General features: G+C 45.7%; 1 protein-coding gene across 1 annotated transcript in view; it reads left to right on the plus strand.

Annotated features, from left to right (window-relative positions):
• The window catches only part of LOC139413952 (protein tyrosine phosphatase domain containing 1a), a 93824-nt gene that overhangs the window by 21480 nt on the left and 53789 nt on the right, over positions 1–18555 (plus strand). Inside the window, exon 3 of the mRNA XM_071161842.1 lies at positions 12879–13050. Coding sequence (XP_071017943.1) covers positions 12879–13050 — 172 coding nt within the window. The remainder of the gene's footprint in view (positions 1–12878; positions 13051–18555) is intronic.

Below are 18555 nucleotides of genomic sequence, written 5' to 3' on the forward strand. Positions count from 1 at the left end.
ACAGCAGTCTCTCTCTCTCTCCCTCTCTCTCTCTCGTTATATCTCTCTGATCTCTGGAGGTTTGAACAGCAGTCTCTCTCTCTCTCGTTATAACTCTCTGATCTCTGGAGGTTTGAACAGCAGTCTCTCTCTCGTTATATCTCTCTGATCTCTGGAGGTTTGAACAGCAGTCTCTCTCTCTCCCTCTCTCTCTCTCGTTATATCTCTCTGATCTCTGGAGGTTTGAACAGCAGTCTCTCTCTCTCTCCCTCTCTCTCTCTCGTTATATCTCTCTGATCTCTGGAGGTTTGAACAGCAGTCTCTCTCTCTCTCGTTATAACTCTCTGATCTCTGGAGGTTTGAACAGCAGTCTCTCTCTCTCCCTCTCGCTCTCTCGTTATAACTCTCTGATCTCTGGAGGTTTGAACAGCAGTCTCTCTCTCTCCCTCTCTCTCTCTCGTTATATCTCTCTGATTTCTGGAGGTTTGAACAGCAGTCTCTCTCTCTCTCTCCCTCTCTCTCTCTCGTTATAACTCTCTGATCTCTGGAGGTTTGAACAGCAGTCTCTCTCTCTCCCTCTCTCTCTCTCGTTATATCTCTCTGATTTCTGGAGGTTTGAACAGCAGTCTCTCTCTCTCTCTCCCTCTCTCTCTCTCTCTCTCTCTCTCTCTCTCTCTCGTTATAACTCTCTGATCTCTGGAGGTTTGAACAGCAGTCTCTCTCTCTCTCCCTCTCTCTCTCTCGTTATATCTCTCTGATCTCTGGAGGTTTGAACAGCAGTCTCTCTCTCTCCCTCTCTCTCTCTCTCTCGTTATATCTCTCTGATCTCTGGAGGTTTGAACAGCAGCCTCTCTCTCTCCCTCTCTCTCTCTCGTTATAACTCTCTGATCTCTGGAGGTTTGAACAGCAGTCTCTCTCTCTCCCTCTCTCTCTCTCGTTATAACTCTCTGATCTCTGGAGGTTTGAACAGCAGTCTCTCTCTCGTTATATCTCTCTGATCTCTGGAGGTTTGAACAGCAGTCTCTCTCTCTCCCTCTCTCTCTCGTTATATCTCTCTGATCTCTGGAGGTTTGAACAGCAGTCTCTCTCTCTCCCTCTCTCTCTCTCGTTATATCTCTCTGATCTCTGGAGGTTTGAACAGCAGTCTCTCTCTCTCCCTCTCTCTCTCTCGTTATATCTCTCTGATCTCTGGAGGTTTGAACAGCAGTCTCTCTCTCGTTATATCTCTCTGATCTCTGGAGGTTTGAACAGCAGTCTCTCTCTCGTTATATCTCTCTGATCTCTGGAGGTTTGAACAGCAGTCTCTCTCTCTCTCTCTCTCTCGTTATATCTCTCTGATCTCTGGAGGTTTGAACAGCAGTCTCTCTCTCTCCCTCTCTCTCTCTCGTTATATCTCTCTGATCTCTGGAGGTTTGTACAGCAGTCTCTCTCTCTACCTCTCTCTCTCTCGTTATATCTCTCTGATCTCTGGAGGTTTGAACAGCAGTCTCTCTCTCTCCCTCTCTCTCTCTCGTTATATCTCTCTGATCTCTGGAGGTTTGAACAGCAGTCTCTCTCTCTCCCTCTCTCTCTCTCGTTATAACTCTCTGATCTCTGGAGGTTTGAACAGCAGTCTCTCTCTCGTTATATCTCTCTGATCTCTGGAGGTTTGAACAGCAGTCTCTCTCTCTCTCTCTCTCTCTCTCTCGTTATAACTCTCTGATCTCTGGAGGTTTGAACAGCAGTCTCTCTCTCTCCCTCTCTCTCTCTCGTTATAACTCTCTGATCTCTGGAGGTTTGAACAGCAGTCTCTCTCTCTCCCTCTCTCTCTCTCGTTATATCTCTCTGATCTCTGGAGGTTTGAACAGCAGTCTCTCTCTCTCCTCTCTCTCTCTCTCGTTATATCTCTCTGATCTCTGGAGGTTTGAACAGCAGTCTCTCTCTCTCTCCCTCTCTCTCTCTCGTTATATCTCTCTGATCTCTGGAGGTTTGAACAGCAGTCTCTCTCTCTCTCTCTCTCTCTCGTTATAACTCTCTGATCTCTGGAGGTTTGAACAGCAGTCTCTCTCTCTCCCTCTCTCTCTCTCGTTATATCTCTCTGATCTCTGGAGGTTTGAACAGCAGTCTCTCTCTCTCCCTCTCTCTCTCTCGTTATATCTCTCTGATCTCTGGAGGTTTGAACAGCAGTCTCTCTCTCTCTCCCTCTCTCTCTCTCGTTATATCTCTCTGATCTCTGGAGGTTTGAACAGCAGTCTCTCTCTCTCTCTCTCTCTCGTTATAACTCTCTGATCTCTGGAGGTTTGAACAGCAGTCTCTCTCTCTCTCTCTCTCTCTCGTTATATCTCTCTGATCTCTGGAGGTTTGAACAGCAGTCTCTCTCTCTCCCTCTCTCTCTCTCGTTATATCTCTCTGATCTCTGGAGGTTTGAACAGCAGTCTCTCTCTCTCTCCCTCTCTCTCTCTCTCTCTCTGATCCTGGAGGTTTGAACAGCTCTCTCTCTCGTTATATCTCTCTGATCTCTGGAGGTTTGAACAGCAGTCTCTCTCTCTCTCCCTCTCTCTCTCTCGTTATATCTCTCTGATCTCTGGAGGTTTGAACAGCAGTCTCTCTCTCTCTCGTTATAACTCTCTGATCTCTGGAGGTTTGAACAGCAGTCTCTCTCTCTCCCTCTCTCTCTCTCGTTATATCTCTCTGATCTCTGGAGGTTTGAACAGCAGTCTCTCTCTCTCCCTCTCTCTCTCTCGTTATATCTCTCTGATCTCTGGAGGTTTGAACAGCAGTCTCTCTCTCTCCCTCTCTCTCTCTCGTTATATCTCTCTGATCTCTGGAGGTTTGAACAGCAGTCTCTCTCTCGTTATATCTCTCTGATCTCTGGAGGTTTGAACAGCAGTCTCTCTCTCGTTATATCTCTCTGATCTCTGGAGGTTTGAACAGCAGTTATATCTCTCTCTCTCTCTCTCTCTCGTTATATCTCTCTGATCTCTGGAGGTTTGAACAGCAGTCTCTCTCTCTCCCTCTCTCTCTCTCGTTATATCTCTCTGATCTCTGGAGGTTTGAACAGCAGTCTCTCTCTCTCCCTCTCTCTCTCTCGTTATATCTCTCTGATCTCTGGAGGTTTGAACAGCAGTCTCTCTCTCTCCCTCTCTCTCTCTCGTTATAACTCTCTGATCTCTGGAGGTTTGAACAGCAGTCTCTCTCTCTCCCTCTCTCTCTCTCGTTATAACTCTCTGATCTCTGGAGGTTTGAACAGCAGTCTCTCTCTCGTTATATCTCTCTGATCTCTGGAGGTTTGAACAGCAGTCTCTCTCTCTCCCTCTCTCTCTCTCGTTATAACTCTCTGATCTCTGGAGGTTTGAACAGCAGTCTCTCTCTCTCCCTCTCTCTCTCTCGTTATATCTCTCTGATCTCTGGAGGTTTGAACAGCAGTCTCTCTCTCTCCCTCTCTCTCTCTCGTTATATCTCTCTGATCTCTGGAGGTTTGAACAGCAGTCTCTCTCTCTCTCCCTCTCTCTCTCTCGTTATATCTCTCTGATCTCTGGAGGTTTGAACAGCAGTCTCTCTCTCTCTCCCTCTCTCTCTCTCGTTATATCTCTCTGATCTCTGGAGGTTTGAACAGCAGTCTCTCTCTCTCTCTCTCTCTCTCGTTATAACTCTCTGATCTCTGGAGGTTTGAACAGCAGTCTCTCTCTCGTTATATCTCTCTGATCTCTGGAGGTTTGAACAGCAGTCTCTCTCTCTCCCTCTCTCTCTCTCGTTATATCTCTCTGATCTCTGGAGGTTTGAACAGCAGTCTCTCTCTCTCTCCCTCTCTCTCTCTCGTTATATCTCTCTGATCTCTGGAGGTTTGAACAGCAGTCTCTCTCTCTCTCGTTATAACTCTCTGATCTCTGGAGGTTTGAACAGCAGTCTCTCTCTCGTTATATCTCTCTGATCTCTGGAGGTTTGAACAGCAGTCTCTCTCTCTCCCTCTCTCTCTCTCGTTATATCTCTCTGATCTCTGGAGGTTTGAACAGCAGTCTCTCTCTCTCTCCCTCTCTCTCTCTCGTTATATCTCTCTGATCTCTGGAGGTTTGAACAGCAGTCTCTCTCTCTCTCGTTATAACTCTCTGATCTCTGGAGGTTTGAACAGCAGTCTCTCTCTCTCCCTCTCGCTCTCTCGTTATAACTCTCTGATCTCTGGAGGTTTGAACAGCAGTCTCTCTCTCTCCCTCTCTCTCTCTCGTTATATCTCTCTGATTTCTGGAGGTTTGAACAGCAGTCTCTCTCTCTCTCTCCCTCTCTCTCTCTCGTTATAACTCTCTGATCTCTGGAGGTTTGAACAGCAGTCTCTCTCTCTCCCTCTCTCTCTCTCGTTATATCTCTCTGATTTCTGGAGGTTTGAACAGCAGCTCTCTCTCTCTCCTCTCTCTCTCTCTCTCGTTATATCTCTCTGATCTCTCTCTCTCTCTCTCTCTCTCTCTCTCTCTCTCTCGTTATAACTCTCTGATCTCTGGAGGTTTGAACAGCAGTCTCTCTCTCTCTCCCTCTCTCTCTCTCGTTATATCTCTCTGATCTCTGGAGGTTTGAACAGCAGTCTCTCTCTCTCCTCTCTCTCTCTCTCTCTCGTTATATCTCTCTGATCTCTGGAGGTTTGAACAGCAGCCTCTCTCTCTCCCTCTCTCTCTCTCGTTATAACTCTCTGATCTCTGGAGGTTTGAACAGCAGTCTCTCTCTCTCCCTCTCTCTCTCTCGTTATAACTCTCTGATCTCTGGAGGTTTGAACAGCAGTCTCTCTCTCGTTATATCTCTCTGATCTCTGGAGGTTTGAACAGCAGTCTCTCTCTCTCCCTCTCTCTCTCGTTATATCTCTCTGATCTCTGGAGGTTTGAACAGCAGTCTCTCTCTCTCCCTCTCTCTCTCTCGTTATATCTCTCTGATCTCTGGAGGTTTGAACAGCAGTCTCTCTCTCTCTCTCTCCCTCTCTCTCTCTCGTTATATCTCTCTGATCTCTGGAGGTTTGAACAGCAGTCTCTCTCTCGTTATATCTCTCTGATCTCTGGAGGTTTGAACAGCAGTCTCTCTCTCGTTATATCTCTCTGATCTCTGGAGGTTTGAACAGCAGTCTCTCTCTCTCTCTCTCTCTCTCGTTATATCTCTCTGATCTCTGGAGGTTTGAACAGCAGTCTCTCTCTCTCCCTCTCTCTCTCTCGTTATATCTCTCTGATCTCTGGAGGTTTGAACAGCAGTCTCTCTCTCTCCCTCTCTCTCTCTCGTTATATCTCTCTGATCTCTGGAGGTTTGAACAGCAGTCTCTCTCTCTCCCTCTCTCTCTCTCGTTATAACTCTCTGATCTCTGGAGGTTTGAACAGCAGTCTCTCTCTCTCCCTCTCTCTCTCTCGTTATAACTCTCTGATCTCTGGAGGTTTGAACAGCAGTCTCTCTCTCGTTATATCTCTCTGATCTCTGGAGGTTTGAACAGCAGTCTCTCTCTCTCCCTCTCTCTCTCTCGTTATAACTCTCTGATCTCTGGAGGTTTGAACAGCAGTCTCTCTCTCTCCCTCTCTCTCTCTCGTTATAACTCTCTGATCTCTGGAGGTTTGAACAGCAGTCTCTCTCTCTCCCTCTCTCTCTCTCGTTATATCTCTCTGATCTCTGGAGGTTTGAACAGCAGTCTCTCTCTCTCCCTCTCTCTCTCTCGTTATATCTCTCTGATCTCTGGAGGTTTGAACAGCAGTCTCTCTCTCTCTCCCTCTCTCTCTCTCGTTATATCTCTCTGATCTCTGGAGGTTTGAACAGCAGTCTCTCTCTCTCTCGTTATAACTCTCTGATCTCTGGAGGTTTGAACAGCAGTCTCTCTCTCGTTATATCTCTCTGATCTCTGGAGGTTTGAACAGCAGTCTCTCTCTCTCCCTCTCTCTCTCTCGTTATATCTCTCTGATCTCTGGAGGTTTGAACAGCAGTCTCTCTCTCTCTCCCTCTCTCTCTCTCGTTATATCTCTCTGATCTCTGGAGGTTTGAACAGCAGTCTCTCTCTCTCTCGTTATAACTCTCTGATCTCTGGAGGTTTGAACAGCAGTCTCTCTCTCTCCCTCTCTCTCTCTCGTTATAACTCTCTGATCTCTGGAGGTTTGAACAGCAGTCTCTCTCTCTCTCCCTCTCTCTCTCTCGTTATATCTCTCTGATTTCTGGAGGTTTGAACAGCAGTCTCTCTCTCTCTCTCCCTCTCTCTCTCTCGTTATAACTCTCTGATCTCTGGAGGTTTGAACAGCAGTCTCTCTCTCTCCCTCTCTCTCTCTCGTTATATCTCTCTGATTTCTGGAGGTTTGAACAGCAGTCTCTCTCTCTCTCTCCTCTCTCTCTCTCTCTCTCTCTCTCTCTCTCTCGTTATAACTCTCTGATCTCTGGAGGTTTGAACAGCAGTCTCTCTCTCTCTCCCTCTCTCTCTCTCGTTATATCTCTCTGATCTCTGGAGGTTTGAACAGCAGTCTCTCTCTCTCCCTCTCTCTCTCTCTCTCGTTATATCTCTCTGATCTCTGGAGGTTTGAACAGCAGCCTCTCTCTCTCCCTCTCTCTCTCTCGTTATAACTCTCTGATCTCTGGAGGTTTGAACAGCAGTCTCTCTCTCTCCCTCTCTCTCTCTCGTTATAACTCTCTGATCTCTGGAGGTTTGAACAGCAGTCTCTCTCTCGTTATATCTCTCTGATCTCTGGAGGTTTGAACAGCAGTCTCTCTCTCTCCCTCTCTCTCTCGTTATATCTCTCTGATCTCTGGAGGTTTGAACAGCAGTCTCTCTCTCTCCCTCTCTCTCTCTCGTTATATCTCTCTGATCTCTGGAGGTTTGAACAGCAGTCTCTCTCTCTCCCTCTCTCTCTCTCGTTATATCTCTCTGATCTCTGGAGGTTTGAACAGCAGTCTCTCTCTCGTTATATCTCTCTGATCTCTGGAGGTTTGAACAGCAGTCTCTCTCTCGTTATATCTCTCTGATCTCTGGAGGTTTGAACAGCAGTCTCTCTCTCTCTCTCTCGTTATATCTCTCTGATCTCTGGAGGTTTGAACAGCAGTCTCTCTCTCTCCCTCTCTCTCTCTCGTTATATCTCTCTGATCTCTGGAGGTTTGAACAGCAGTCTCTCTCTCTCCCTCTCTCTCTCTCGTTATATCTCTCTGATCTCTGGAGGTTTGAACAGCAGTCTCTCTCTCTCCCTCTCTCTCTCTCGTTATAACTCTCTGATCTCTGGAGGTTTGAACAGCAGTCTCTCTCTCTCCCTCTCTCTCTCTCGTTATAACTCTCTGATCTCTGGAGGTTTGAACAGCAGTCTCTCTCTCGTTATATCTCTCTGATCTCTGGAGGTTTGAACAGCAGTCTCTCTCTCTCCCTCTCTCTCTCTCGTTATAACTCTCTGATCTCTGGAGGTTTGAACAGCAGTCTCTCTCTCTCTCCCTCTCTCTCTCTCGTTATAACTCTCTGATCTCTGGAGGTTTGAACAGCAGTCTCTCTCTCTCCCTCTCTCTCTCTCGTTATATCTCTCTGATCTCTGGAGGTTTGAACAGCAGTCTCTCTCTCTCCCTCTCTCTCTCTCGTTATATCTCTCTGATCTCTGGAGGTTTGAACAGCAGTCTCTCTCTCTCTCCCTCTCTCTCTCTCGTTATATCTCTCTGATCTCTGGAGGTTTGAACAGCAGTCTCTCTCTCTCTCGTTATAACTCTCTGATCTCTGGAGGTTTGAACAGCAGTCTCTCTCTCGTTATATCTCTCTGATCTCTGGAGGTTTGAACAGCAGTCTCTCTCTCTCCCTCTCTCTCTCTCGTTATATCTCTCTGATCTCTGGAGGTTTGAACAGCAGTCTCTCTCTCTCTCCCTCTCTCTCTCTCGTTATATCTCTCTGATCTCTGGAGGTTTGAACAGCAGTCTCTCTCTCTCTCGTTATAACTCTCTGATCTCTGGAGGTTTGAACAGCAGTCTCTCTCTCGTTATATCTCTCTGATCTCTGGAGGTTTGAACAGCAGTCTCTCTCTCTCCCTCTCTCTCTCTCGTTATATCTCTCTGATCTCTGGAGGTTTGAACAGCAGTCTCTCTCTCTCTCCCTCTCTCTCTCTCGTTATATCTCTCTGATCTCTGGAGGTTTGAACAGCAGTCTCTCTCTCTCTCGTTATAACTCTCTGATCTCTGGAGGTTTGAACAGCAGTCTCTCTCTCTCCCTCTCTCTCTCTCGTTATAACTCTCTGATCTCTGGAGGTTTGAACAGCAGTCTCTCTCTCTCCCTCTCTCTCTCTCGTTATATCTCTCTGATTTCTGGAGGTTTGAACAGCAGTCTCTCTCTCTCTCTCCCTCTCTCTCTCTCGTTATAACTCTCTGATCTCTGGAGGTTTGAACAGCAGTCTCTCTCTCTCCCTCTCTCTCTCTCGTTATATCTCTCTGATTTCTGGAGGTTTGAACAGCAGTCTCTCTCTCTCTCTCTCCCTCTCTCTCTCTCTCTCTCTCTCTCTCTCTCGTTATAACTCTCTGATCTCTGGAGGTTTGAACAGCAGTCTCTCTCTCTCTCCCTCTCTCTCTCTCGTTATATCTCTCTGATCTCTGGAGGTTTGAACAGCAGTCTCTCTCTCTCTCCCTCTCTCTCTCTCGTTATATCTCTCTGATCTCTGGAGGTTTGAACAGCAGTCTCTCTCTCTCCCTCTCTCTCTCTCTCGTTATAACTCTCTGATCTCTGGAGGTTTGAACAGCAGTCTCTCCCTCTCTCTCTCTCTCTCTCGTTATAACTCTCTGATCTCTGGAGGTTTGAACAGCAGTCTCTCTCTCTCCCTCTCTCTCTCTCGTTATATCTCTCTGATCTCTGGAGGTCTGAACAGCAGTCTCTCTCGTTATATCTCTCTGATCTCTGGAGGTTTGAACAGCAGTCTCTCTCTCTCCCTCTCTCTCTCTCGTTATATCTCTCTGATCTCTGGAGGTTTGAACAGCAGCCTCTCTCTCTCTCTCTCTCTCGTTATATCTCTCTGATCTCTGGAGGTTTGAACAGCAGTCTCTCTCTCTCTCCCTCTCTCTCTCTCTCGTTATAACTCTCTGATCTCTGGAGGTTTGAACAGCAGTCTCTCTCTCGTTATATCTCTCTGATCTCTGGAGGTTTGAACAGCAGTCTCTCTCTCTCCCTCTCTCTCTCTCGTTATATCTCTCTGATCTCTGGAGGTTTGAACAGCAGTCTCTCTCTCTCTCCCTCTCTCTCTCGTTATATCTCTCTGATCTCTGGAGGTTTGAACAGCAGTCTCTCTCTCTCTCGTTATAACTCTCTGATCTCTGGAGGTTTGAACAGCAGTCTCTCTCTCGTTATATCTCTCTGATCTCTGGAGGTTTGAACAGCAGTCTCTCTCTCTCCCTCTCTCTCTCTCGTTATATCTCTCTGATCTCTGGAGGTTTGAACAGCAGTCTCTCTCTCTCTCCCTCTCTCTCTCTCGTTATATCTCTCTGATCTCTGGAGGTTTGAACAGCAGTCTCTCTCTCTCTCGTTATAACTCTCTGATCTCTGGAGGTTTGAACAGCAGTCTCTCTCTCTCCCTCTCTCTCTCTCGTTATAACTCTCTGATCTCTGGAGGTTTGAACAGCAGTCTCTCTCTCTCCCTCTCTCTCTCTCGTTATATCTCTCTGATTTCTGGAGGTTTGAACAGCAGTCTCTCTCTCTCCCTCTCTCTCTCTCTCTCTCTCTCTCTCTCTCTCTCTCGTTATAACTCTCTGATCTCTGGAGGTTTGAACAGCAGTCTCTCTCTCTCTCCCTCTCTCTCTCTCGTTATATCTCTCTGATCTCTGGAGGTTTGAACAGCAGTCTCTCTCTCTCTCCCTCTCTCTCTCTCGTTATATCTCTCTGATCTCTGGAGGTTTGAACAGCAGTCTCTCTCTCTCCCTCTCTCTCTCTCTCGTTATAACTCTCTGATCTCTGGAGGTTTGAACAGCAGTCTCTCCCTCTCTCTCTCTCTCTCTCTCGTTATAACTCTCTGATCTCTGGAGGTTTGAACAGCAGTCTCTCTCTCTCCCTCTCTCTCTCTCGTTATATCTCTCTGATCTCTGGAGGTCTGAACAGCAGTCTTTCTCTCGTTATATCTCTCTGATCTCTGGAGGTTTGAACAGCAGTCTCTCTCTCTCCCTCTCTCTCTCTCGTTATATCTCTCTGATCTCTGGAGGTTTGAACAGCAGCCTCTCTCTCTCTCTCTCTCTCTCGTTATATCTCTCTGATCTCTGGAGGTTTGAACAGCAGTCTCTCTCTCTCTCCCTCTCTCTCTCTCTCGTTATAACTCTCTGATCTCTGGAGGTTTGAACAGCAGCCTCTCTCTCTCCCTCTCTCTCTCTCGTTATAACTCTCTGATTTCTGGAGGTTTGAACAGCAGTCTCTCTCTCGTTATATCTCTCTGATCTCTGGAGGTTTGAACAGCAGCCTCTCTCTATCAGAACAACATCTCTTTGTGTTCTTCTGTTACATAAACCACTCTTATTGTCGTTGAGATGTAAACACTAGAATAACAGCTTCATTCCAAACCCATTGTGTTTAGTCGCTGAGGGCGGCCCCAAATGAGACCTATTCCCTATGTAGTGCACTACTTTAGACCAGATCCCTGTGATGGGAGTACTCCATCACCACTGTCACTCCATAATGAACACAGCAACATACAGACATACCGGCTCCCACCTACTGAGGATTTAGGAGTGAGTTGGTTGTCATGGGGACAGTGACTGTGTGATGAAAGTAATGATGGATTGTATTGGCCTCTCTTTGTGCCAGCGGGCTACTGTACTGCGATGAGTCACTGGATCGCTCCGTTTAGCCAGCATGCAGCCTCACTGACTGTCAATACACAGGTTAGACAGGGAGAGAGAGGGGCTGGTTAGACAGGGCAGGGAGAGAGAGGGGCTGGTTAGACAGGGCAGGGAGAGAGAGGGGCTGGTTAGAAAGGGCAGGGAGAGAGGGGGGGCTGGTTAGACAGGGCAGGGAGAGGGGCTGGTTAGACAGGACAGGGAGAGAGGGGGGCTGGTTAGACAGGACAGGGAGAGAGGGGGGCTGGTTAGACAGGGCAGGGAGAGAGGGGGGCTGGTTAGACAGGGCAGGGAGAGAGGGGGGCTGGTTAGACAGGGCAGGGATAGAGGGGGGCTGGTTAGACAGGGCAGGGAGAGAGGGGGGCTGGTTAGACAGGGCAGGGAGAGAGAGAGAGAGGGGCTGGTTAGACAGGGCAGGGGAGAAAGAGAGAGGGGCTGGTTAGACAGGGCAGGGAGAGGCAGGCTGTACTAGGTCCATGGCACAGGATTAGACTGAGGCAGCTAGGAGGACTGTGTCAATTAGACAAGGAGTCTGAGGGACCTTGAGGACAGCGGAGACGCACGGGGACCTTGAGGACAGGGGGGCCTTGAGGACAGCGGAGACACTGAGGGACCTTGAGGAATGGGGGACCTTGAGGACAGGGGGACCTTGAGTACAGCGGAGCCACAGGGGGACCTTGAGGAGACACTGAGGGACCTTGAGGACAGCGGACACGCAGGGGGACCTCAGATCTGTCTGAACATCTCTCTGTTAACCTGGCTGGTTCAGATCTGTCTGAACATCTCTCTGTTAACCTGGCTGGTTCAGATCTGTCTGAACATCTCTCTGTTAACCTGGCTGGTTCAGATCTGTCTGAACATCTCTCTGTTAACCTGGCTGGTTCAGATCTGTCTGAACATCTCTCTGTTAACCTGGCTAGTTCAGATCTGTCTGAACATCTCTCTGTTAACCTGGCTGGTTCAGATCTGTCTGAACATCTCTCTGTTAACCTGGCTGGTTCAGATCTGTCTGAACATCTCTCTGTTAACCTGGCTGGTCAAATCTGTCTGAACTCAGTATGACAGGGCTAGTCAGAGGAGCTGGTTGAGGCACTGACAGGGCTAGTTAGAGGAGCTGGTTGAAGACCTTGACAGGGCTAGTTAGAGGAGCTGGTTGAGGCACTGACAGGGCTAGTCAGAGGAGCTGGTTGAAGACCTGACAGGGCTAGTCAGAGGAGCTGGTTGAAGACCTGACAGGGCTAGTCAGAGGAGCTGGTTGAAGACCTGACAGGGCTAGTCAGAGGAGCTGGTTGAAGACCTGACAGGGCTAGTCAGAGGAGCTGGTTGAAGACCTGACAGGGCTAGTCAGAGGAGCTGGTTGATGACCTGACAGGGCTAGTCAGAGGAGCTGGTTGAAGACCTGACAGGGCTAGTCAGAGTAGCTGGTTGAGGCACTGACAGGGCTAATGATACTTGGACATTTCTAGTCTTGTTTGGTTTACCTTGAGGTAAAGATGCTGAGATGCTAACCCACATTAATGAGGGGAGGAGAAGGCTTTAGTTGCTAGGGAAATTTTTTGTCTGTGAACGTGTGTTTTCAAAGAGGTGTCTGTTGTTGGAGAGAAAAGCCAACGTAAAATACAGCAGGAGAATATGTAGTCTAGTCACACAGAATGGGGATGATGTAGCCTAGTCACACAGAATGGGGATGATGTAGTCTAGTCACAAGAATGGGGATGATGTAGTCTAGTCACACAGAATGGGGATGATGTAGCCTAGTCACACAGAATGGGGATGATGTAGTCTAGTCACACAGAATGGGGATGATGTAGTCTAGTCACACAGAATGGGGATGATGTAGTCTAGTCACACAGAATGGGGATGATGTAGTCTAGTCACACAGAATGGGGATGATGTAGTCTAGTCACACAGAATGGGGATGATGTAGTCTAGTCACACAGAATGGGGATGATGTAGTCTAGTCACACAGAATGGGGATGATGTAGTCTAGTCACACAGAATGGGGATGATGTAGCCTAGTCACACAGAATGGGGATGATGTAGCCTAGTCACACAGAATGGGGATGATGTAGTCTAGTCACACAGAATGCAGCTAGTATGTAGTCTAGTGGGATGTGCTTGTTGATCTCTCCTCTTCTCTCTCTCTGCAGTCAGTACTCGGGTCCCCACAGCCAAGTACACCAAGGTGGGGGAGACTTTGAGACATGTGATCCCAGGTCACATGCAGTGCTCCATGGCGTGTGGAGGGAGGGCCTGTAAATACGAGAACCCGGCCCGCTGGAGTGACAAGGAGCAGGCCGTTAAGGGACTGTACTCCTCATGGTGAGTCTCTGTCTAACATCCCGTGTCTGTCCTCTGTCTCTCTTCTGGGCTTATAGATAGATAGATAGATAGATAGATAGTTAGATAGTATCAGACAGCTCTGGATTAGGTAGTTGGATGGATAGGTAGTTAGATGGATAGGTAGTTAGGTAGGTGGCAAGATAGATAGGTAGTTAGATAGATAGGTAGTAAGATAGATAGGTAGTTAGTTAGATAGACAGGTAGTTAGATATATACATGTATTGAGATAGGTAGATGTGTATATATATAGAACCCCCATACTTTAATGAAGACAGCTTCTCCATCCTACAGTATATCCCCCCACTAGAACCCCCATACTATAATGAAGACAGCTTCTCCATCCTGGAGGGGGAAATGAATCATTTCCAGGCCCAGGGACATGTACTAGTCTGTGGTGACCTAAATACCAGAACCGGACAAGAACCTGACACCCTCAGCACACAGGGGGACACACACCTGCCTGCAGGTGACAGCATTCTCTCCCACATATGCCCCCCTAGGCACAACTATGACAACATAACCAACAAAAACGGGTCACACCTCCTGCAGCTCTGTCGCACGCTGGGTATGTACATAGTTAATGGTAGGCTTCGAGGGGACTGTAGACTACTGTAGACTACTTTATCACTGACCTCAACCCAGAGTCTCTCAGAGCGTTCACAGTCAGCCCACTAACACCCCTATCAGATCACAGAAAAATCACAGTCTACTTGAACAGAGCAATACTCAAATCATGAGACATTAAAGCCAAAGGAACTGAGTAATATTAAGAAATGCTATAGATGGAAGGAATGCAGTTTGTTTTTTGGTAGGTTTCCAATTAGGCAACAACAAATTCAATCCCTTTTAGACAAATTCCTGGGTAAAACGTTCCACTGTAATAGTGAAGGTGTAAACTTGGCAGTAGAAAATCTTAACAGTATATTTGACCTCTCAGCTTCCCTATCAAATCTAAAAATCTCAAATAGAAAACCGAATAAAATTAACAACAATGACAAATGGTTTGATGAAGAAAGCAAAAATCTAAGAAAGAAATTGAGAAACCTGTCCAACCAAAAACATAGATACCCAGAAAACCTGAGTCTACGCCTTCACTATGGTGAATCACTAAAACCATACAGAAATACACTACGGAAAAAGAAGGAACAGCACGTTAGAAATCAGCTCAATGTAATTGAAGAATCCATAGACTCTAACCACTTCTGGGAAAATTGGAAAACACTAAACAAACAACAACACAAAGAATTATCTATCCAAAATGGAGATGTATGGGTAAACCACTTCTCCAATCTTTTTGGCTCTATAACAAAGGATAAAGAGCAAAAACATGTACATGATCAAATACAAATCTTAGAATCAACTATTAAAGACGACCAGAACCCACTGGATTCTCCAATTACCTTGAATGAACTACAGGACAAAATAAAAACCCTCCAACCCAAAAAGGCATGCGGTGTTGATGGTATCCTTAATAAAATTATCAAATATACAGACAGCAAATTCCAATTGGCTATACTAAAACGCTTTAACATCATCCTTAGCTCTGGCATCTTCCCCAATATTTGGAACCAAGGACTGATCAGCCCAATCCACAAAAGTGGAGACAAATTTGACCCCAAAAACTACTTTGCGTCAAAAGTAACCTTGGGAAAATCCTCTGCATTATCATTAACAGCAGACTCGTACATTTCCTCAGTGAAAACAATGTACTGAGCAAATGTCCATTTTTTGACCAAATTACCGTACGTACGTGTTCACCCTGCACACCAACAAACAAAACAAAGGCAAAGTCTTCTCATGCTTTGTTGATTTAAAAAAAGCCTTTGACTCAATTTGGCATGAGGGTCTGCTATACAAATTGATGAAAAGTGGTGTTGAGGGAAAAACATACAACATTATAAAATCCATGTACACAAACAACAAGTGTGCGGTTAAAATTGGCAAAAAAACTCACAGGGCCGTGGGGTGAGACAGGGATGCAGCTTAAGCCCCACCCTCTTCAACATATATATCAACGAATTGGCACGGGCACTAGAAAAGTCTGCAGCACCCGGCCTCACCCTACTAGAATCCGAAGTCAAATGTCTGCTGTTTGCTGATGATCTGGTGCTTCTGTCACCAACCAAGGAGGGCCTACAGCAGCACCTAGATATTCTGCACAGATTCTGTCAGACCTGGGCCCTGACAGTAAATCTCAGTAAGACCAAAATAATGGTGTTCCAAAAAAGGTCCAGTCGCCACGACCACAAATACAAATTCCATCTAGACACTGTTGCCCTAGAGCACACAAAAAACTATACATACAGTGGGGCAAAAAAGTATTTAGGCAGCCACCAATTGAGCAAGTTCTCCCACTTAAAAATATGAGAGAGGCCTGTAATTTTCATCATAGGTACACTTCAACTATGACAGACAAAATGAGAAAAAAAATCCAGAAAATCACATTTTGATAATTAATTTATTTGCAAATAATGGTGGAAAATAAGTATTTGGTCACACAAGCAAGATTTCTGGCTCTCATAGACTTGTAACTTCTTCTTTAAGAGGCTCCTCTGTCCTCCACTCGTTACCTGTATTAATGGCACCTGTTTGAACTTGTTATCAGTATAAAAGACACCTGTCCACAACCTCAAACAGTCACACTCCAAACTCCACTATGGCCAAGACCAAAGAGCTGTCAAAGGACACCAGAAACAAAATTGTCCTACGGCCTCCTCCATGTCTCCTGATGTACTGGCCTGTCTCCTGGTAGCACCTCCATGCTCTGGACACTACGCTGACAGACACAGCAAACCTTCTTGCCACAGCTCGCATTGATGTGCCATCCTGGATGAGCTGCACTACCTGAGCCACTTGTGTGGGTTGTAGACTCCGTCTCATGCTACCACTAAAGTGAAAGCACCGCCAGCATTCAAAAGTGACCAAAACATCAGCCAGGAAGCATAGGAACTGAGAAGTGGTCTGTGGTCACCACCTGCAGAACCACTCCTTTATTGGGGGTGTCTTGCTAATTGCCTATAATTTCCACCTGTTGTCTATTCCATTTGCACAACAGCATGTGAAATTTATTGTCAATCAGTGTTGCTTCCTAAGTGGACAGTTTGATTTCACAGAAGTGTGATTGACTTGGAGTTACATTGTGTTGTTTAAGTGTTCCCTTTATTTTTTTGAGCAGTGTGTGTGTGTGTGTGTGTGTGTGTGTGTGTGTGTGTGTGTATATATATATATATATATATATGTATGTATGTATGTATGTATGACATTTGTAATGTCTTTATTATTTTAAAACTTCTGTATGTGTAATGTTTACTGTAAATTTGTATTGTTTATTTCACTTTTGTATATTATCTACCTCACTTGCTTTGGCAATGTTAACACGTTTCCCATGCCAATAAAGCCCCTTGAATTGAATAGATAGATGGGTAGTAAGATAGATAGGTAGGTAGGTAGGTAGGTAGGTAGGTAGGTAGGTAGATCTGTAGATAGATAGGTAGGTAGATGGGTTGTAATATAGATATGTTGTTGGATAGATATTTAGATGGGTAGATATAGATCGATATGGGTAGTAAGATAGATAGATGGGTAGTAAGATGGATGGATGGATGGATAGATAGATGGGTAGTAAGATAGATATGTGGGTAGTAAGATAGATAGATATGTGGGTAGTAAGATAGATATGTGGGTAGTAAGATAGATATTTAGTTAGATAGATAGGTAGTATGATAGATCTATTTGATCATTTAAAACACAATAAAACCTCGTGGATAAAGCCATTTTAAATCATTGAGGATGACACAAAAAAGTTTGAAACGGTATTTCCATTGTGGTCCTCTTAAATAAATGTCTCTAAGCATTACCAAACTCAGTACTACTAGGCATGCTTGAGTTACAGATATAATAATTAATACATTCTTTAACTTTTCAAAGAATCTCAAAGCGCATCAAAAGTAAGACAACAAATAAATATGTAAATGACGGAGATTGAAAGCATGTCAGTCGGTTTGGGATCAAGTTGAGGCAAGTTAGTCTGTAAAGGCAGTGTAGGTTCAGTTGAGGGGGCATCGAAGGGACAGCCAAGGACAACCAAAGACCGGAGCTGTGTTCCCATACTAACATACTGTATACTATATACTTCACGAGTATATACTATTAGTTCATTTTTAGTATACTGTAAACGCACGGTGTCCTTTCAGTCAAGTGTACTAGCGCTTCGCCTGTCTATTGGAGGTTGATGCTAGCTTGTTAGCATAACAAATGACTATCTACACATCTTACAACTTCATGAACAATGTCCATTGAGAACACACAACGACTATACCGCTTAGCTAAGAATGATGTGAATAATCAAGTCAATCAATGTTTTCCTCTGTCTGTATTGGATGTGTTGTTGTTTGTCTGTATTGGATGTGTCGTTGTTTGTCTGTTTTCCTCCGTCTGTATTGGATGTGTCGTTGTTTGTCTGTATTGGAAGTGTCCATTGTTATAGTATGTTAAACCCTCTGTGTCTGTTTTCCTCTGTCTGTATTGGAAGTGTCCATTGTTATAGTATGTTAAACCCTCTGTGTCTGTTTTCCTCCGTCTGTATTGGATGTGTCGTTGTTTGTCTGTATTGGAAGTGTCCATTGTTATAGTATGTTAAACCCTCTGTGTCTGTTTTCCTCTGTCTGTATTGGAAGTGTCCATTGTTATAGTATTTTAAACCCTCTGTGACTCCACTCGGCACACCGTTCACTGTATGAGACTTGAGACAGACATACCACACACTTTAACGTTACCTGCAGCGGCAACTCACCACATCTCATAGTCCTTGCTGTCTGTCGTTGTTAGACATGTATTTAGCTTTCATGGCAGCTGTATTTGTTGTCCTGGCTATAATGATGAACTGCCGTTGGCTGTTCAGAAGACCGAGGCTGGAAGGAGGAGGAGACGACAGGCATCTGGTCAAAGGAGGGCGCTGTTGAGGCGCTGTATTCTCCTTGACCAAAATGCAAATGTAGGTAGGCCACATTCTAAGTCAATTATTACACTGTACTGGTCTGTATGTAGCCAAGTTCATTCTCAATGTGATACATCTACTTGGACTATAATATTAGATCATGTGGTTTAGTGTAGTCTATAGGCTACATTCAATAATGCACACACATGGCAGAAAAGGCCTACATATCAAATCATGTGAAAGCTATTTATTTTGTTTTCAATTTGGTAAAGTTGCCTTTTCTCATCACAGACTGGTGGCAGAGGACCCTACTGCTAAATCCCAATGTACCCATCCCAGACGACCTTGACCTCAAGCCCCACTTCCGAATGACCCTCTTTTGACAGGCTGGTAGAGTTCTTGCAGCATGAAGACCAGGACCATGGCTGGGGCCAGACCTGTTTCTCTAATGGCTGGCCAGTGCCACTTCGTATCGTGTTGTGTCCGAGGCATTTGATGTCCACCGGACCACAGTGCTCCATGTCATCCATGGGGTCAGTGGTGGGATC

This window comes from Oncorhynchus clarkii, chromosome 7, assembly GCF_045791955.1.
Source record: "Oncorhynchus clarkii lewisi isolate Uvic-CL-2024 chromosome 7, UVic_Ocla_1.0, whole genome shotgun sequence".
Taxonomy (NCBI): Eukaryota; Metazoa; Chordata; class Actinopteri; order Salmoniformes; family Salmonidae; genus Oncorhynchus; species Oncorhynchus clarkii.